The following is a 21,755-nucleotide window of genomic DNA, read 5'->3' on the forward strand; positions in this document are numbered from 1 at the left end:
GTACTCGTGACGTCATCTGAATAACCCCTATAATAAGAGCATTTAGTTTAGTTCCTATCTTTGCATGTAAAAAGCTTTTTTTCCTTAACGTTTCGAAACTTATGTGACGCTCTGCCGCATTCACTGTGAAAGTGTGAATGGAGTCGACACCTGTTGTACGCCTGTTGTCACAGCCGTTAGCCTCTGCTTCTCCTTCGTAAGAATGTAAATACAAAAACAAAACGCACAAAATTCGCGCCACGAACAGCCGTGTTTAGGCGGCGCTGGCGAAGTGCTGAACGAGGGATACAAGGAGTATGCGGTAGGTTGAGGCACAGACAATGGATGGAAATAAAACAAAACAAACAAAACAAATAGAGCTGTCAGCTAGAACGCGCACTACAGGGCGACAAGCACGCAGTGAACAGACACCTCGAGAAAAAAAAAACGGAAATTAAAGACAAGCGCTCGAACTAGAACGAGGAAAACATAGAACAGCCTGCGCGAGGAATGGAAAACAAAAATCAACAAAGCCGAAGCTGCATGCAAAGCAGATGTGCAAAAAAGCTTTTTTTTTTCTTCTCTCTCTTTTTTCCTGAAGTAGGTTTTCCCCAGTGACTCCGCGCGCGCGCGTGCGCGTACGGATGCGTCATCGGATCCGCACCCATGCATGCACGCGTCTTCTGGGATGCCTCTGTTCCTTTGGCGGCAGCGCAGAGGAATGCGGCGTACGCAGCTACGTCACCGCGCCGACGTCGAAGACGTCGAGCACGTGCGACGCCGACCACTATTGCCGCAGCTGCCGCGGGTCTGTGACGCGGCGCCGAAGAATGACGTCACGCGAGAATCCCGGCGGTGGGCAGATCTGGGCCGCGCGGACGCGTGTCAGCGGGGAAAATAAAATCAACAAAAAAAAAAAGCAAAGAAATAAAGGGAGGACGTCGACGTGTCTTCTTCCTTGTTCGCCTCCTCTTGAGATTCGCCGACAGGCTCATTAAGCGGTACTTTACACGCGTTGGTGGATCATCTCGCGACGAGGATACGGCAGATGAACGTTTAGAAGTGTTCGCGGAAAAAGAGACAGCGGACGGCATGCACACGTGTACTATTACGATTGCACTAGAGGGACTTACAGCGCTTACGAGAATCGCGCTGTAGGGAACTGCATATGCACAGTCGGATGCAGAAGTCTGCAGGATGCAGGTGTTTGGGGGAAAAAAATATACAGGATTGCACTTAGAAGAACTTGTTGTTGGGCTAGTTGGTAGTTATTCATAATTAAATTCAAAGGCGCCAAACCATACACAAACACATACAGGCGCTCTGTCTCGTCTTTCTTTCTTCTCCTGTGTGTGTGTGTGTGTATGGTTTGGCGCCTTTGAATTTAATGATGATTGCACTTAAGTCTGCTTAAGAGCGAAAATGCGAGAGCCTTTCCCTGTCCTTCTTTTCTTCCTTTATATTTTTTTTTTCATTCTTTTTTCAGATCACTGCAGCGACCCGCACTGGAGCAATGCGAAAGCAAAGCGTCCACATACTATATCGACGTCCGTGGCTGTTCTGACGTCCATACTATATCGAAGTCCATGGCTATTTCGACGTCTAAGTGTATCTTTTCGCTTTTAATTAATTAACTAATTCCAGCTCATCAACCAAATTTTTCCCATGGCAACATTTCATCACACACTATCTGTCGCAATCACACTTCCGCACATTTCTCTTTGGAGAACGACGTAAACGTGCGGACAGAATTGCGGACACTTTTTGGTGACGCGACAGAGCCGTATAATGCTCTCGCATTAATATGCACATTCCAGCGCAGTTGCATAATCCAATCACATCTGAAACGCCCGTAAACATGAGGGGACGTGTCTGCCTCGTTGGCTGGCGTCGATATCAGGCAATTTCATCGCGAGTGAGCGCTGCATTAAATTTGTACCCTTGCACACGTCTCCGGTAAACTTTTTCAGCCGATTGTGCATAAGGCTGGAAAAAAGAAAATCGAACAACATTCAGTTGTGACCACGATCGAACATTTGCAGTTGTACATACACGTAAGCTGCAGGAGCAGTCGATGCCGCCATTATCCTGCCGTCTTTATGGGCGCGAGGAATAATGCGACGTTAAATGTATTGCCTGCAGCATGCCTGGAGTATAGAGAGAGCGGCCGACGGCCCGCTGATGATCGATGGAGCTTTCTGGTCCACGCGACACCCATCCGTATCCTGAAGCGTCACGCAGCTACCAATGACGTCACGCGCAGTAGAGCCAGTAATGGCGGCTATATATAGACGACGCGACAACACACCCTGTATTTTACCACCGCGTGCATTTCGCTGAATGTGTCAAGCTAACAGCCCGGAAATTTAACGCCTCCACCTCATAAACGGGTCACGAAGTGCGAATGATATTGTGGTCTTAATGAAGTGGTAGCAGCAGTAGTAGTAGTAGTAGTAGTAGTAGCAGCATAGTAGTAACAGTGGTAGTAGTACACACCGAGTAATGATTAGATAGAAGCAAAAGCAAGACGCGTCTGCATATGAAGGGGTTCAATTCTCAATAGCCGCTTGGACGTGATTCGGACCCTCCAGAGGACTCCACTGACACTCAATTATTATCGCTTTTATCGGCGAACTCAACTGCAGCGTATCAGCAACATTCTGAAACAGGTTAGAGCTTCAACAGGGTAAGATAAAGTTTCGTTTTAGTTTAGTTTTATTGGCCTTAGCATCCCAAAGGAACTCAGGCAGGCCATGAGGGACGTCGCATGGAAGGCTTCGGATAATTTCGACCACTTGGGATTCTTTAACTTGCACTGACATCGCACAGTACACGGGCCTCTAGCAATTCACTTCCATCGTAATCGGACCGCCACGGCCGGGATTCAACTCGCGTCTTTCGGGTCAGCAGCCGAGCACCATAACCACTGAGCCACCGCGGCGGCTTTCTTTCACACATTCTTAAGGAAGAAAATGCGATAGCATTTGGAAGTTGGCCCACCCCAAAATATTTCAAACGCCCCCTCCCCCAAATTTTGGATGTAGGCCCACCACAGAAAATGTATCAAAGTGGATTGAAATTAAATAGCGGGTGGATCAAGCTGAACTAGTGAGGATTAGTGGGTGGACTGAGGTCTGCTTAGTATAATTCCGCAGGATAATCTAGCGGAAAGTTCTCAAACATTCTAGCTCTCAGAGTTTCGAATTTGGCGGTGCTGATGACGTCGCGACCAGCTCGACCGAACAACGAATTTCGTTACGGAGAAACCGGGTGATTTTGTCAAGACAACAACCTGATTACTGCCTAAATAAAAATTCACGACACGATGCAAGCAGCTTCTCTTCCAGGCTTGATCCTTCGCAGTGGCCAACGGAAACGACAACAACACGGACGACAAAACGCATTACGTCAACAGGCCGTCCCGAAAGCGCGAGCAATGCGGTGGCTTAAATCAGGCCGCAGCCATTGGGACCCGTTTATTAAACAATAGCGATTATTATTTTAATTCTCCAATATTTTATCAAGCCTTGATGAGAGTGCGTTCTGCGTGCAGTTTTGTTGCAGTTGCACTCAGTGCGCGCAATAGCATACCGGGCTTTAGAAAATGAAAAACATGTATGACGCACCGCGTCTGAATACCGACTGCATTCGTCACTCGTTCCTTATATAGCGACGCAAACATTTTGCACGCGGACTGGTTTCTCACGAGGCTCCGAAACACAGCCCTGTGAACAAAACTGGACGGGCGCGTTTATCTTAGTTTCATCGCTTCGCAGCATTTCGCACACACCACCCGTTTGAAACGTGATTAGGCTCCAAAGCACACGCGTTCGCATAAAGCAGCACACCCCGTCGCGCTCACAATCAGTCAAAAACTGGGCACAACGGCGAAAGAGAAAAAAAATAACACCAAATCAATGACAACACGGAGGAAAACCGGGAAAGATACGGAAGAGGAGACAGCCGGGAATTGGAAATAAGAGACGACGCGATCAAGGCGAACGCCACCGCAGAAGCGAGCAGGAGCCGCGGGGAAGAGGGGAGCAGTTAGAAAACAGCGGGCAGCCCATGTGGTGCAAAAAAAAAAGGAAGAAAAATACACCCCACAAAAAGGGAATAAAAAAAGACACCCCACAAAGAGGGAAGAAAAAAAGACCCCAAAGGGAAGAAAGAAAGACACCCCACGAAAAGGAAGATACAAAACACCCCCAAACCAACCTCCTCGCGATACACAGTCCACACACGTCCCAAAATACACGATGCACGCACGCGGCGACGTCGTAGAGACGACGACGCAACGCACAAAACGCCCCAACGGGAGTAGTGAACGCCGCTTAACGGTCAATACGTGCCCGGCTCGCGCGCCGCGGAGCCGAGCTGTAAAAGCCAGCCAGAAAGAAGAACGAGAAGGGCAGCGGCACGCAAAAGGAGGGGGGGGTGGGGGGGGGGGGACGAGTAGATGCGGCGGTGGCCCCTCCGACGCGGCGCCTAGCCGAACCAGACCGAAACAAACCAGGAAGCAGCAGCAGCAGCGGCGGAGATGGTAGGGGGAAGGGGTTATTGCGCTAAAAGGCGACGAGCGATCTTCCCGGCTCCAGAAACGGAAGGCGGCCAGCAGGGGATAAAACGGGATGGCGCAGCAGACGGCGGACACAGTGTTGGCACCCGGAGGCGCGAGCCGTGCATTACGACCGCGCCGCGAGAGAAAAAAAGAAAAATGCAGGGGCCACTGGCCTCGCTCGCGGCTGGGGCGCGACGCAAATGCAAACGGCGCTCGCGGTGCCCAGATCGACGACACGTGCGTAGTTGGCACACACGCTCGCATTGTGGACAAACGAAGCGCCGCAAAAAAGGGTTAAATTCTAAGACCAAAGGACAGAATGGAGAGTTATTATGCGAGGGGTGTTATTATTATGGAGAGTTATTATGCGAGGACAGAATTATTATGCGAGGGGTGGCTTCTGCTGTAATGGAAAGAAAACCCGATCTAGATTCTTTAATAACTCTCACTTCGAGAGTGCCGTGGCCTTCATCTGGAAGTGATAACTAAACCTGTGCTTGTCTCTCCTACTACAGTCACTGTCCTCCCGTTCTCGTGTCTGCACTGTCCCACTCGGCAGACTTTGGAGAATGGTATCGGACGACGCGCAACGTGAGAAGGCGCCGCCGTCATAATTGGTGTTGACAGTTTTTGCCGGTTTTATCGCAGTTTTTCCGAACAACACGCGGGCAGTCGGCCCAAGCCCTAGTCGCGACGTCACATCGTTAGGTTTAACACTTTAGAAACACTAATTACGCATAGGGTAATTAATAAGATTAAAGGTTTTTAACAGTACGATGCACATCCCGAAATTTTTTTTTTAACAATTCTCATTAGAAACACCGAAATGAGTTTTTTTTTTGCTTTTTTAACGCAGGGTCACACGTGCGCTACGAGCTCCGAGGTCGAGGTTTGCGAGTCATTGGCAACGGGTCGAAGCGAGATTGCACAACCCTCAGAAATAAAAAAAAAGGGAGAGAAACAAAGCTCTAGCCGTTAGCCGAACAGCGGGTTGTGAAAACGCATAGTGTCGCGCACCCCGTCTTTCCCATCCCGGCGTTGGAAAAGTTATGGCGAAAAATGGAGAAAGGGCTGGCATCGCGAAATCACGTTTCCCAACCACTATCACCGTGCCCGCCCTCCATGCAGACACAGCAGCACCAGCGGGAGCTGCTAAGAACCGTGTCTATGCGTGAACAAACACTCTTCCCTCTGATATCAATCATGAATGTTTGTCATATCATCAACGAAGCAACACGCGGGCAGACAGACGCACGTGTTAGCGAAGTCTAAGACACACGTCCACGACGAAATCTCCTCTGGACGGGCACAATCACACTAAAACTTAAACATAGACACCGACCAAAAGAAAACAAAAACGACTTTTTCTTTTGGTTGGCGTCCATTTTTAAGTTTCAATACACGTCTGAACACTATGGCATGGACACAACGACATTCTCCTTTTACTTTACGCCGCCGCGGTGGCTCAGTGGCTTTGGCGCTCGGCTGCCCTTATGAAAGTGGTCGATAGACAGTTTATAGACCTCTTATAGACTCCATTGCCTTCCTATATATATATTTATTTTCGTCTATTCATAGTCTGTAGACTGTCTATAGACAAAAATCTACTAAAAGTGTGTAGCCATAAATCTACAGATTGTCTACAGACTGTCTACAGCATTCAAATTGCCTATAGACTGTTCTCTAGGACTTGTCTATAGAGAGCCTATAGACTTTATAGACATAAGTCTATAGATTGCCTAAAAAATTTTTTGTAAGGGTGACCCGAAAGACGCGGGTTCGATCCCGGCCGCGGCGGCCGACTTTCGATAGAGGCGGAAATTCCAGAGGACCCTGTACTGTGCGATGTCAGTGCCGGTTAAAGACCACCAGGTGGTCAAAATTTCCGGAGCCCTTCACTACGACGTCCCTCCATAGCCTGAGTCGCTTTGGGACGTTAAACCCGCATAAACCTTTCTATTTTACTTCGTAACCGGCAGGGAAAATGCCACCGTCGCGTTCGTGTTGGCTCCGGCTCGCTCAAGTCTACAACGCAGTTCTTCCTCTCGGCGTGCTTCATGCGTCTGCGCTGCTGCTGTCAAGGCTGGCCGATGATCGAGCGCATACATGTGCTGCAAGCCTCGGCGACATCGATCTCTTCCGGATGCGTTAATTAGCGACGGCTATGCGTCAAAATGAAGCCCACGCTCGTGCAGCTCCCGTCACACAGCGAGGTGTCGCAAGCTCCGCGCGCGCCGCACAGAGATCGTGAAAAACAGATTGCGCACCAGTCACCGCACTGAAAAGTGTTGGCGCACAAAGCGGCACAGAAGAGGTGCAGTATCGTTCGTTAACGGCTTTTACCCTACGCGCTCACATGCGCTACACGCTGTATGCGCGTCAGCGATGAAGTCAGCTACCGCCCTATTGTGCTCGAGCTCCCCACGTCGCTTCGGCTATCGTAGCTCCAACGTGAACCTATTAATTAAATAGCTGCGTCCAATATGCGTGACGATAAAAGAAGCGAGAAGCGATTGTATGCACTATTGTTGTGTGTGTTACTGAGCATACTTGAAATTGAATGTAAAGGATAACGCTGCCGGAATACGAAACCTGTTTCCGGCCCCCGATAACTCGACATTCTGTTAATTCATAAATTTTCTCCGGTACCATGAACTCCGAATTAACGAGGTCTGACTATACTGCTAACTTCTTCTATAAGCTTTTTTTTTTTTTTTTCATTGGTTACCTTTCATGCTGGGCTCATTTTATGCGTATTTTACACAGATGCCTTAGCACCTCGAGGCAGCGATTAAAAGCCCCCGTTCATCCCTACTCCAAAGTGAATTCGTGTGGATATTTGACATCTTGCTCTATTTTCTCCCTCGGGATATATATAAGCACTGCCTTTGTAGGTTGCCGCACGTGTCGCCGCTTTATCACTGACACAGATGACAGGTAGCAGGAGTCGACGGCATCGCCCTCATCTCACGCCCACTTAGAGTTCAAGGCGACACGTTTTGCATTAGCATGACGGGGGACGGTGACATGCCGGTCATTTAAATTCTGACACTGAATCAGAATTAACCCAGCATTCGCAGTAAACGCGCATAACCTGAGAGCTAATTAAGAAGAGCTGGGCCAAGATCGTTTGCTCGCAGTCCAAGAAAAGTTTCGAACAAACGAATGCCACGAGGCGCGACACATGTTTCAACAAGCAAAAAGTGCCCAACGGTTTTGAGACACAGACGGCTGCAGCGCAAACGCAGTACTCATCAGGGCTATAGAATTCACAAGCGTTTTCATTGCCGCCACCGATGATCACATGCAGTTTCGTACATGCTTATCGAATGCAGCTTATATGCCGAACTTTGGAATGTGAATCTACTACACAGTCCTACCCCTTGTGTTTGTCAATATCAAACCTGCCTGCGTCAACCGGGAGCTCTATGTGCATTTCGTTCACTTTTATCTGCATTTTAGGGTGTTTCGCGTATACTATACCGCACGCTTCGCTGAAGCTGCACCGAACCGGTACGAGTCGTCAGCAAACATGTCTCGGCGATTGTATCCCTGGCAGACCAATGCACGCGATAAAAATGCGCTTCGATTTCATTGACGCAGCCCGAGCTGCTCCTCGTCCATTATCAGCGCCCGATTCTATCGAACAGCCAACACCCCCCGTGTAGTAAGTAACACGGACGAACGCTTTTTCGCCCGAGCAGCGAAACAGCGGCAAACAACGTCGTCGAAGGCTTTTTTAATGAACGCGACGGAGCATCGACACGGACCCCGAGCGGCAAAGACCTCGCAAAAAAAGACGAGGGCGTCGTAAAAAGGGCGGGGAATGCAGACCGCGCGGGAAATGCGAAGATAAAAACGAGACAAACAGAAATAGCGCGCGCGCTTTTTCTCCGCGGCTCTCCCGTTTCGGGCGGGAACACCGCTCAAGAATCGCGTAGGCTTCCCGCGCTTGCGGACATCCAGGGCGAATGAGAAGAAAAAAAAAAAACATCATCCAGTGTCTTTCGGTATGTGTGCGTGTGTACGCTAAGATAGTACTACGCCCCGTTCTAGGCGGTGGTAGCTTTCTACGTTTCCGAGAAGCAGCCACCACTGTCGAGATGAATGCTAGACGTCCGTGTGTGGTCACGTCGTGCGAAGCGCATTCTGTAACGTCACATGAACGGAACAGTGCAGCAAAAGTGAGCGGAACAAAGCATAATCCACCTGACTTTTGGTGCTCCGTCGCGTCCATACAGCGCTATAGTATAAGTCAACAGTCAACAAACCCTACCTGACCGCAGTGTTCGCGTCGTGGATAGAGTATAACGCGTTCACAGCCAACAGCATTGCTAAAGTGAGGACTCCTGATCATAGTTGGTTTCTTGGTTTATTGGGGTTTAACGTCCCAAAGCGACTCAGGCTATGAGGGACGCCGTAGTGAAGGGCTCCGGAAATTTAGACCACCTGGGGTTCTTATCGTAGACGTAGAAGATAACTTAGAAGCCTGACCACCGGGCACAGTGTCGTCGGTTATTTGAGATGGTAAAGAACAGCAATAATAAAGTGGAGGCCTGGATGTATTACAACTCCAAACACCGCAGGACTCGCGATGCCCCCTACAAGGAGGATGGTGCTACGATTACTGCTGCATGGCTCATCTTTCCGTGGGTTTTGCTCAAACGATGGACACACAGTATCTCAGCACACAAGCGTCTCATTTTCCTTCTGTTCTCTCGACTTCCCAAGAGTGGTCGCGGATTGAGAGAACAGAGGAGGGGGCCGCGGCAAACGGACCGAAGCAAACCGCCCGATCCCGTTTCTTTCTTTTTCGCCTTTTTCCCACGCGCCGCCGCCGAGATGGGGCGGGCCAGCAGCGGCGACGGCGGCGAAAACAAGACCTCGGGGAAAGAAGCAAATGAAAAAAAGAAAAGAGTGGCTAACCTCCTCGAGCCAACGGTTATCGGGCGATGCCTGGCGCGGCGGCGCTCGCTCGGCCTGCTGCAAGGCGTTGAGCGAGTCTTTCAAATCCTTGGCGAAGCCCAACGGGTCCTGCTGCTGTTTGGGCGGCGGCGGAGGAGAAGGCTGCTGGATGGGGCGGCTACACAGGCGGCAGTTCCGGGGCACAGACGACGAGCACGTCGGGATGAACCGAGCACAACTGGTGGTGGTGGTGGGCCAGCCAAACACCTCCATCTACGCGGCCACACCGAAGATCGCTGTGGACGCCGCGACAGCGCAGCAGCGAAGCCAGCGCGCGGCATGCAGCGACTCCTCAGAGCTGCCGGTCGGCCGTAGCTGCTCCTCCTCACGATCCGTCGTTGCTTGCGAGGGGCCAGAAATCACACACACGCACAGGCAGGCAGGTAGTACGCACCGCCACACACTGAACGGATGCGTCACACGGGCACGGCAGCACACACGGCGGGCACGGAGTAGTCGCGGGTACGGCGAGCGAAGTTGCTGGCAACGCGCTTCGTCCCGACGCGGGCGTCCTACTAAACAACAACCAACGAGCGCGCCACGGCGTCCTACGGCGGGAGTACACTGGCCCGGCGGTGACGCTTTGCGCTTCGGGCTCCCGCCGCCAGGGGTTTGTTTACGTCCTCGGGAAATGACCTTCTGCGTACCCGCGTCCCTAGGCGAGTCGCTAGCGGTTTCCCCGTCGGTACCTAGGCTTCGTCCCCAGGACGCCGGCCCCCCACGCCAGCGGCCGTCGCGTCACGACGCCGGCGATCGGAGCGCCATTTTGACCTCTCTCCCTCCGTTCTCGCCCTCGCGCTGCGGAGCTCCTCTCTCTTTTACAGGCGCGCCTCTCCCGACTCGACATTCGCAGTCGTAGTCGGCTGCTGAGTACTAGGGTTCGAAAGCCGACCCGCTAGCCGCGTTCTGACGGAGGTGGAACGCAAAAGGCACCCGTGTGCTCTGTGATGCCAGTGCACATTAAAAATACCCAGGTGGCGAAAGAGCCCGTTCACTACGGCGCTTTTAAATGAAAATGAAAATTGGTTCCCTCTTCCTTTCTTCACTCCCTCCTTCCCTTACAGAGTGGCTGAGGTGTCCACTGAGAAGTGAGACCGTTACTTCGCCTTTCCTTTCCTCAAAACTTTTTTCGTATTTAGCATCCATATCTCGGACCGATTTAGGGGCTAATTTTTCGGATGGCAAGATATGCCCATAACAGTGCAGGTGTGCAGGGAAGACGCTTCCTGTGGTTGTGGTTTGACGTCAATGGGTGCAGCATTTGTAACCGCGGTTCCATGGGCAAAAATTTCCCTATTGTTCGGTTCTAAGGTAAAAACAGCGCTGAGGAGATGACCGGAAATGAATGACCTGGAATCTGCACTTTTTTCCACTTATTGAAGCTTTGTTACCCATCGGTGCTCAGATCTTTGTCGAATGAATGTTTGTTGTAATGTTGCAGAGACTCGTGGATGATTTCCTTGCGTAGCATACTGCTCACACGAAGCAATCCGTCGCAAATGGAAGGTAACGAAACGAACCATCCGACTTCGACGTCCAATGCCCCGAAACGGACAGTTACCCAGTGGTGCCAGAATAAAGTCCCAGCCCGTGCATATATCTATGGGTCTTAGTAGGGAGCTCTAGAACGCCTCTATTAACATACAGCACAAATATTTTTCGCTCTTGAGGCGCACCTTTATCGAATGCCAGCAGAATGGCGCACCTGAGGTCAACTGTGCTTAAATACATGCGTGCGCATGCGTCGCAAGGGCGACCCGGGACACAACACCGCTTTGCATCAGTCTCCCCTCGGGACCGATCCAGGAGTCCAAGGAGATCCGCGTCCTTGGTCTCTTCATACACCACCAACGCAGAGTCGACACCACCCTAGCCAAACTTCGCACGTTGGGAGACCAGGTGGGCCGCATGGTCCGCCGGGTCTCCAACAAGCGGTGCGGATTACGAAGCAAGGATGCACTGCGGCTTGCCCATGCTTTCGTAACGAGTAGAATCCTCTACTCAACCCCCTACTTGCACCTGCGCAAACATGATGATGACCAACTGGAGGTCATCCACCGGAAAGTCATCAAGCGGGCTCTCGACCTCCCGGTCACCACGTCCAACCAGCGACTTCTGGCCTTGGGCGTGGTGAACACATTTCGGGAGCTTCGAGAGGCCCACTTAGTCAACCAATACACGCGTCTTGCACAGACCACGTCCGGTCGCCGCCTCTTGGACCGGCTACACATCAAACATGACTACCATATTGAGGAAATGGTAGAGAGAGGGTGCGGTAGATGGTCCTTGGCGATCACAAAATGAACAAGGGAGGGGAAAAGCTCAGGTTGCTAGAGCCAACGTTTCGACAAGGGGACTTGTCTTCGTCTGGGCAAAGCGTTCATCATCGGCAGGGATTAAATAGGGCCTTCGCTCCGAGGAGGAAGGCCCCGGGGGTGGGGAAGGAAAGTGGTGTGGGAGGGGATGCGTGTCAGGAAGGGGAGGGAGGTGAATCATGATTCGTTAGGCTGCAATAGTGGAACAAGTTATATCCGGGGGGGTGTGTAATGAACAAAAGGCTTTCAAGGGGCTGCGACCGGGGGGGGGGGGGGGGGGGGGGGAGGCGCTGGGTGAACCTGCAAAGGGAGAGAGTGCCAGAACCCTGGAGACGCGCCCTCCGGGTCCGACCCCTTCCCCGCAACATGTCCAGAGAAGACCATAGCGGTCGTCGCCAGGCGCGCGCGGAAGCGTTGGCGCGATACTATGGTAACCAACAACATGTGCATTACGTGGACGTTGCCGGCCCACACCACGGGGTGTGGTACACGGCCGCAGTCGTACACAACACAAACACAGTCAACGGGCTCACTTTCAAAGCCTAGAGCGCAACACACGCGGAGGAGATTGCCATTGCTCTTGCTCTCACTACTCCCAAGTCGAAACACATCATCACCGACTCGCGAGGGGCCTGTCGGAACTACGAGTTGGGCTGGGCTCCCCCGCTTGCCTGGCGCATACTGGAATATAGCTGTCGATCTGAAGATCCAACTCCACGCAACCTGATTTGGGCCCCCGGTCACCAGGGACTCCAGGGAAACGAACAGGCCGATCAGGCCGCCCGCGCACTCTCTCCCCGGGCTATCTCCCTGTCCTTGGAAGGGTACTCCCAATCAGACAATCTGGCCATTACATTCAAACAAATCACCGATTACTACAAGGAGGAGCACCGGCGCTACCCGGCCCCTTGTAAGGGTCTGGATCGCGCTGACGAGCGCCTCCTCATCAAAATTCTTACTAACACTATACTGTGCCCGGCGGTGCTTAAACATTTCAATACATCCTTTGATGGCGCGTGCCAGTTCTGTGGGGAGGTGGCTGACACCTTCCACATGGTTTGGGCGTGTCAGTCAAACCCATCTATCCCCCCCAACCCCAACCCCACCAGAGAGGACTGGGAGGCGGCCCTGCTCGGCTGTCAGGACCTAAAGACCCAAAAGGCCTTGGTTCACCGGACGCGGGCGGCGTTGCTTGCCAATGGGGCCCCTGAATAGGGTCTCCACCTAGTATTGTTAGGGGAAAGGGCCAATAGGGCCTACCCCAATCACCTCTCTGTAAATATTTATTGCATTATAAATGTTTTTCACCACCACCACAGAAGCACACAGGCCCGGGAAACTTGTCTTTTTCTTGAAGACTTTAGCATAGGTCCAGGCCGTCTGGATCACTTGGTCGTGTGTGCGGATGGGATGTGACGCCATTAGGTGCTTTTCGCTTGCATCGAGCTTACGCGAACGACCAAGCCGATACAAAGGATACGTAGGATCCAAAAGATCCCATGACATCTCTGTCGCGGGACACATAGCATATGAACCCGCCGCAATGCGTAGACGCCGCTCATTTGCGATTCCTCTTGGTTTATATGTATGGTCAGGCTGAAAGGCTATCGACGCGGACATTATATACCGTCAGAACACACCAAGGGATCTGGTGATGTGCGAGCCCACTATGAAATTTCGCTCGAAGGTAAGGGAGCTTTACTGACCCTATATATTAGCCTTTAACAAGATTAGTGGTGCACTTCTACCCCTAACGACAATAACAAAACAGGTGTCTACTTGATAGGGCTCGGCATGATACTTTAAAGAAGTACCTTCGATACCGATACTTGATACCCTAAAAAATTGTATTTCCGATGCCAATACACGATGCGGAACCGAAACTGTATCGTCGACATGTCGACACATCAATGAATTCGCCAATTTAGATCGACACGAAGTTTTTAGTTTCTTGTTTTATTCTTTCAAATGCTGTGTTGGCGTTAGTACACACTGGACCACCCCGTGGTATTCTCATCCCAGGCTAAATAATCTATAATTGAATTTATTCTTGACGCTGTTCCGGTTTCGGTTTATCCACTGAACGATTGATGTGACATGTAAGAATTGTTTAGGTCACGTGAGGAATAAAAAAAAAAAACTACAGCATGATCGCTGATACGTAGTTTCAATTTACTACAAAGCTTCAACCAGTCTGCTTTAAGAGATCACGATGTATATGACGCTATGTTGTAACTTTTTCATGCCCCACGAGACCTAAACACTTCTTACACGTCACAACGATCATTCGGTTAATGGCAACTAATCTGAAAGAGCATAAAAAAAAATTCAATTATGAATTACTTAGAGCTCTTGGGGAAATACCTCGGGGTGATCCTCGTGCAATGATGGCTGCCTAACGGACCATTTAAAAGAAGAAAACACACAACGAAAACGAGGCGTCTATAGCCTTTTAATAAAAGTTGTAATATGATTAGCAAAGTTAAGAAATTTCACCATGGTTTCTAGAATTTCGCTGGCGCAGCTGGCTTCGTTTGAAATAATTAGCAGTGGACTAAACCAAGGTGACGTTTTAATATAACTATCACTTCCTTAAGCGGCTTATCAAAACATCTTTGTAAATTCTAAGCTAATGGTTCTTATCCTATCCTGTTTATAAGAGCACTACAAATGAACTTTTTTTGATGCTTTTAGTTTTTACAGCAGAATTTAGCAGATTGTCTTTGCCCTATGCTAAATGGTGCAAGCTACGTGCTCGTGGGAAAGCCGAATTGTTATTTCTAAAGTACTGTGTTTAACAGAAGCTCGATGTTGCACATTCTACGTTAACATCTAGAAAGAAAACAACAAAACATATAGGACCTCGAATTATTAAGAGCCAAAACAGATCTTGCTGATGCCTTACATTTATGTATAGCCGGCCAAATATTTAGCTGGCGTGCGTGACGGCCGCATTTTCCGTGCTCCTGCAGCTAAGGACGGAGCAAAATTACGAAAAATCTCAAATCTAAGCACACGGTACTAAGCCCGTGCTTAATATTGAGCATTCCGCAAGTTTGCTTCGCCGCAAAGCGCAGGAGCGCAGAAAAAGCGTCCATCGCGCACGCCAGTTAAAGATTTGGCCGGCTGTATACGTATGTTACATTTGCTTAAACGTCTTGGGCAACAGCGTTTGCTCAAACCGCCGGTCCGAAAAAGCTCCGCATTACGGCCGAGCTGTAAGTGAAGGAGTTAAAAAAAAAGAAAGAAAAAAAGTATCTCTAAAGGAATAGCCGAGCGCGTTGCCGCGTTGTACTTGATAAAGGAGCTTTTTATGAGAGGAAAAGAGTGAAGCATAGCCACGTCGACTCGAGGATCGTGGAGATAGTTAAGAAACTCAAGATAAACTCGCGCCTCTGTGTGATTATGAGTGGGAGCAGTCTTCCGCCGCCCACTTCCACTCCGAAGATGCAGCATCTTGGCTTCTTAACCACGGAGGGATTCATGCTCGATCGAAACAAATGAAGGGACGACAAAGCGTAATCACTCATATCCTACTTATTACAGTTGCAAATAATGCACATACTGGGCCAGTTAGCCACAAGACACCAACGAGGCGTTCTTTGGAAGTAGAAGGCTAAGTAAGAAGGACTTCCGACTAACCGGCTGGGGCAGGGGTGCGCCTTTAGCCGTGTTTGCATGAATGCGACAATAGCGCATCGCATTTCCTAGCGCATCTGACGGAACCGATACGTCACTGTTTACATGGGTCGCGTCAAGTCCACAACTTTGAGCAGATTATTTTTTTCTTTTTTGAGTATCTAGTACTACTAAAACACACGATGCACTAAAGGTGTACTCTCGATACTGACAGTTATGGCATTTTTAGGCCTAGCTATACCGATCAATCAACTAGTCCAGCTACGAACCTCGTTGCGTCCGTACTTGCACGCATCGGTAACTATACTCGTTGATAATCAGAAACGTGTTTCGTTTGCTTGCGACGGCACCAGTAGATTTCCCAAGACTCAGAATCAATTACGGACACTTGTAGGATACATTTTGTATCAACAACGCTTGACGTGGACGTACTCAGGACGCATTTCGGACTTTTATCGTACATTACAACCCCAGTGGATGGGAGGAGCTTATACATTTGTCCTGGAATGGGGCCGACGCAGCCAGGCATGGAGCCTTCGACCTCGATCGAACACTGCGGCAGAAAGGTACAAAGTAAACGTGTCATCTGATATGTTCGTCAACGTCAGCAGCTCTGTCGTAAAGACGGCATTAACCTACTGCTTACATGAACAGTTTTTTTTTTTTTTTTGCGCTGCATGTATACTGATAAGGACAGTTGACAGTGTGACACGTTCTATGCGGAGGGTATACATAGAGAAAAAAGCGTTCAGCACATGCTCCCGTACTGCCTCAAGCCGTGCTACACACTGAAAAAAATTCAGTGAAGGAGAGCGAACCTTGTAAACAAGAATGTTTTCTGTGGCTGAAATGATTGCCAATATCAGGATAAGAAAATAGCCCCGGGCCTTATTTACTAGACCGGCCAATTTTAGCAAGTCAAACACTCTTGGACAAAAAATTTTAAATATTGGGAAATTGTAAGGTACTTTTTTGGAAATATTGAAGGTAGTGGTTCATTTTTCCGATGTGTAGCAAAATCTTTCTTTTAGAGCTATTTCATGACTTGCATGGAGTGATTAACACTGCCTTAAAAAACCAATGGGTCACACTTTTGACAGCAGCAAAAACGTTAATACTCCCCTCAAGAAATTGCGATGACTCTTCGGCAACTAAAGTGTTTAGAGGCGAAAGCCGAGGACACTATGCCGTGACGACTTCCGGTGGACGTAACGTCACGCCTTTGCCGTGGCCATATCGATACCCAAATTACACATCTTTCGGGAATCTGAAGTGTTAATTACGCTTAATTACACATTTTCCCATATAATTTGACACAAATCCGGCGTTTTTCCGACCATTCTGTGACAATTTTCACTATGCCGTGACGACCATAGAGTTTCTTACTATTACCTAGAGGGAAAGCTGGCGGCGCTGCACTTCAGCCACCATGGATGCTCAAAGCATCATGGGGCGGTGAGATACTTGATGCGGGACAGTCGTAGTTTTTCGGGAACACAGAGTGGCACTACTAAGACGTTTTATTCCGAAAACGTTGTTCGTGCGTGCGCAGACGACTCTCGCGCGAACGCAGTGTGCAAAAACCATAGTAGTAAAAACGCATAGACACACGACACCAATAAAAGGTTTCATGTTTCCGAAATGCCATTAAAAAACCTCTTAAAGTATCTAAGCAACAACATTTTTTTTAAAACATATTTACTTTTAAAAATGCGCCTGTTAATTACGAAATATTAGTTTTTGTAGTGTTCATTACTTGGCCAATAGGAAAGCTAGCCATCTCATATTTTGGGCAAACTTTGCATTTACATGCTTTCCTGCTCGTTTGTTGCAATTTACAGACAGGATATTAAATGTTAGGACATTCGTAGTTATCTAACAGCTTTATTTTTCTATTATTTTTTGGCCAAAAGTTGTAGTTCTGCAGTCGGTAGCTCACCGCCCCATGATGCTTTGAGCGCCCATGGTGGCTGAAGTCATAGAGTTTCTTACTATTACTTAGAGGGAAAGCTGGCAGCCCATCTATGGGAGTTTGTATGGAGATCCCTCGAGACCACTTCAGCCACCATGGGCGCTCAAAGCATCATGGGGCGGTCAGCTACCGACTGCAGAACTAAACTCTTGGCCAGAAAATAATGCAAAAATAAAGCTGTTCAATAAATACGAATGTCTTAATATTCAATATCCTGTCTGTAAATTGCAACAAACGAGCAGAAAAGCAGTTAAGCAGTTAAGTGCAAAGTTCGCCCAAAATAAGGGATGGCTAGCTCTCCCAAGTAATGAACACTACAAAAACTAATATTTCGTAATTAACAGGCGCACTTTTAAAAGTAAATATGTTTTTAAAAAAATGTTGTTGCTTAAACACTATAAGAGGTTTTTACTGGCATTTCAGAAAAGTGAAACCTTTTATTGGCGTCGTGTGTCGTCGCGTTTTCACTACTATGTGTTTTGCACACTGCGTTCGCGCGAAAGTCGTCTGCGCACACACGAACAGCGTTTTCGGAATGAAACGTCTTAGTAGTGCCACTCCGTGTTCCCGAGAAATTACGACTGTGCCGCAACAAGTAGCTCACCGCCCCATGATGCTTTGAGCGTCCATGGTGGCTGAAGTGCAGCGCCGCCAGCTTTCCCTCTAGGTAATAGTAAGAAACTCTATGGCTGAAGTGGTCTCGAGGATCCTCCATGCAAACTCCCATAGATGGGTTGTCAGCTTTCCCTCTAGGTAATAGTAAGAAACTCTATGGTGACGACTTCCGGTGGATGTGACGTCACACCGTCCCCGTGTCTATATCGACGTCTGCAGTATTTCGACGCAATTTTGACATTTTCGACTATGACTATTTTACTAATTACTCTGCAGTCCTCAAAAGTGGTTTCTAGGTTCATTGTTTCCTTCTATTTCTAAAACAGCCATTCGTTTTCTCCTATCTTTTTTAGTTCCCGAGTTAACCCGCTGCCAAAGGTGTGACACCCTCTGCTAACGAACGACAGTATGAGCCATTAAAGGCTTTCGCCTTAAAAATACAAACCTTCCGACGGGAGATCTGTGGATATATTGATTGTTGTAGTGAAATGTTACAATATATGGAATAAAAATGCGTTCATAAACTGGTCCCGTGGGAAATACTTTTGTCCAAAATTGCTGGGTATGTAAATGCACAAATGGAGAACCGCACTAAGAATAAAAACCAAATGAAGAACATACCGGGTGTTTCATTTAAGAGGTTCTTCAATTTTTAAAAATAGATTTTTTGAATTAGATGCGCACTTTATTCCGCATTGCATAGACAGCGGTGAAGTGCATCAAAATTCAGCTAAGACGTGATAACCAACAGGCTGCTTAACTAATATGGACTAAACTTTTAAACTATTACTCTTGGTCGCTTTGTTTACTGAGAGGCGTGTAGGCCACCATAAGCAATATCTATATCGGTTTGTAGAATTTAGGAAACGCAATTGCCTTCGGCGTAGTTGCACAACAAATTTTGGCTTCATCGCGCCAAAATACGAGCGCTTTCGAAAGGCTTGCAGGCAAAACAGCCCCTCCAAACAGCCCGCCGAGGGTAACTGCGTTTTCGAAATTCTAAATACTATTATGGAGAATAATTACGATGGACTGCCTGTCAATAAATAAGGAGACTAACAGAAGTAGTAAGGTGGAAAGTTGGGCGAGTTGAATCTTATTCATGATGAAGTTTAGCGCCAAGAACGAGGACAAAGAAGGAGTGAAGACACAACACGAGCGCTCGTGTTGTGTCTTCACTCCTTCTTTGTCCTCGTTTTTGGCGCTAAACTTCATCATGAATAACAGAAGTAGTTGAACAGTTAACTACTCGATATTAGTTAACCAGACTGCTCGTTAGCACGCCTTGGTTGGTTTATTGGGGTTCAACGTCCCAAAGCGACTAAGGCTATGAGAGACGCCGTAGTGAAAGGCTCCGGATAATTTCGACTATCTGGGGTTCTTTAACGTGCACTGACATCGCACAGTACACGGGCCTCTAGAATTTCGCCTCCATCGAAATTCGGCCGCCGCGGCCGCGGGATTGAACCCGCGTCTTTCGGGTCAGCAGCCGAGCGCCGTATAACCACTGAGCCACCGCGGCGGGGCAGTTAGCACGGCTTGGCTGCATTCTGATGCGCTACACCGCTGGCAATGCTATGCCTTAAAAATTACAAAACATCTTAAGCGAAACACCCTTTATATAGGGTACTTTATCTTAAAAGTTATCTCCTTTTGGATTGACGGCTCGTCTCTATACTAGAAGCGTGCAATGTGCATGCTGTCAGTGACATTTGAGCGGTGCAATGAATTTCAGGCGTCCTTATATCGTCCTCAATGACTGCCAATATGTGCTACGCACAACTACAACGGTATCCCAGTTCATGATGCGCACGCCAGATGGAGATAATGCAGGACGTGAATTTTACACAGTGCGCATCAATCCTAAGCTCACAGGAGGTCGAGAGGGGCGCGGCTCGGTGAAATATCTTGCTGCAGCTCGTATACGCTCCACATCAAATTAACGCAACTGAGAAAATGCAGTCACATATAGACCTAGAAGCCAGATGGACGGGTGTACATTTGCCTCAAACTCGTCAAAAGCTGCAGCGTAATTTCTCTTCCTATTGGATGCCCCGCAAACCGTAGTATAAGCACTGAGGCGCACTGCGAAAATTGAATAAATAAATGGAGCGGTGTTGCATTCAATTACTTGCAAGGGACAACGTATACGCCTCACTTTTCGCAAGTGTCTCCCTGCATAGCAGTAGTCGCATATTCGGTCCTGCGTTTCTGTGCACCCCTTGCGTATTATTGTTTAGCGGTAAAAATGTATACGAATCAAGAAGCTTGAGCTTACGTCCGTATGACAGTTTGAAGAGACAAGGACTTAGTGTGCATTACCTCTGTGAAACCAAATTCAGTCACTTTTCAGGCCATCGAGGTATAGAGCTAATGTCATTTCTCTATAGTAGCTACCATTTGTATCGATTCGGATAGAAAACATTCGATGACGTTGCTGACTGCCCATACGAGTAGGTTTAAAACGAGGAAAAAGCACTGATTGTGTTCAGTTGCATACATAGGGTATACATTCGGAACTAATCACTTTGTACAACTGCAGCGTCTTCCGTAACCTTCTAGCCAGCTTGTACCAGCACTGCATATCGGGTTTTCGCTATATTGTAAACTGGTACAAATTTACTGCTCTGCGCATACATATCGCGCAAATGTGCCCATTCTTACCTCTGATTTCATACTTGCCCCCGACGTCTGAGGTGGATTGTCGCCGACCACACTCGAAAAACGAAACTTGCACAGAAGTTTCATCCGACTGGAACTCATTCTTAACGACAGAACTAAACCGTACAGTGTGCTTGTAATTTCTCAGGAGAAGAAAATTTAGTCATGCGGACCGAACGATGCGACGGGACGGTGGTCCATGAGGATGGAGGTCCATTTTCGACTCTGTTAATAAATTTGTGAACACCACAATAGCACGCCACTGACGTTCAGCTCAGTTTGATCAGTTGGAAACTTCTTTTCAGCATGAGGAATCCCGAGTCAGAGCGTTTCGTAAATCGCAAGTCCCTTTTGTAAGTATGGGTAACGTCGCGAAGGTATAAGCACCTCGATTATGAGAGATGCCGCATACAGTAGAAGTCTGGGGATTAATTTCGGCAACCTGTGGGTCTTTGACGTGCCCTGGCATATATATGATATAATATGAGTTTCAGATATGATATGATATGATATGATATGATATGATATGATATGATATGATATGATATGATATGATATGATATGATATGATATGATATGATATGATATGATATGATATGATATGAGTTTCAGATATGAGCAGATATGAGTTTCTGCATATCGCCCTCATTAAACCCTGTCGGTCACGGCCTAGGGATCCGCACCCACGACACCGTGAACAACAACAGCTCCGTACAGTGATAACGGAGGGTGTTGATCTCGCGTGTAATCAGCGGCGCTTACACTCAGTTATCACGCTAAACTTACTTGTCGCTGAAAGCGGGTGCTGAGTGGGAGACGACCGTGTAAAGACGCTCTGGGTGCAGTTCTCAACTGGATTATATCGCCTCTGCGTAGGTCACAATGCCAGGTGAGGGACACAATACAACATGCGATAGTAGCTCAGCGCAATGTAGCATAAAAAACACTTCTTCCGCCCGGTGGACGCATGTGTTTCGTTAGGCTACGCGCCTGCTGTTTGCAGTCCGTACTTCCCTGACCCCGTTCCATGCAGCAATTTATTGCGTTC

The 21,755-nt window shown here is 48.5% G+C and overlaps 1 protein-coding gene across 1 annotated transcript in view; it reads right to left on the reverse strand.

Annotated features, from left to right (window-relative positions):
• The window catches only part of LOC149343121 (growth factor receptor-bound protein 14-like), a 200,689-nt gene extending 190,582 nt beyond the window's left edge, over positions 1 to 10,107 (reverse strand). The window contains exon 1 of the mRNA XM_089545644.1: positions 9,467 to 10,107. Coding sequence (XP_089401770.1) covers positions 9,467 to 9,718 — 252 coding nt within the window. The 5' untranslated portion in view covers positions 9,719 to 10,107. The remainder of the gene's footprint in view (positions 1 to 9,466) is intronic.
• Between the last annotated feature and the right edge of the window lie 11,648 nt (positions 10,108 to 21,755).

Source organism: Amblyomma mixtum, chromosome 5 (assembly GCF_055824585.1).
Source record: "Amblyomma mixtum isolate Tamu chromosome 5, ASM5582458v1, whole genome shotgun sequence".
NCBI classification, from domain to species: Eukaryota; Metazoa; Arthropoda; class Arachnida; order Ixodida; family Ixodidae; genus Amblyomma; species Amblyomma mixtum.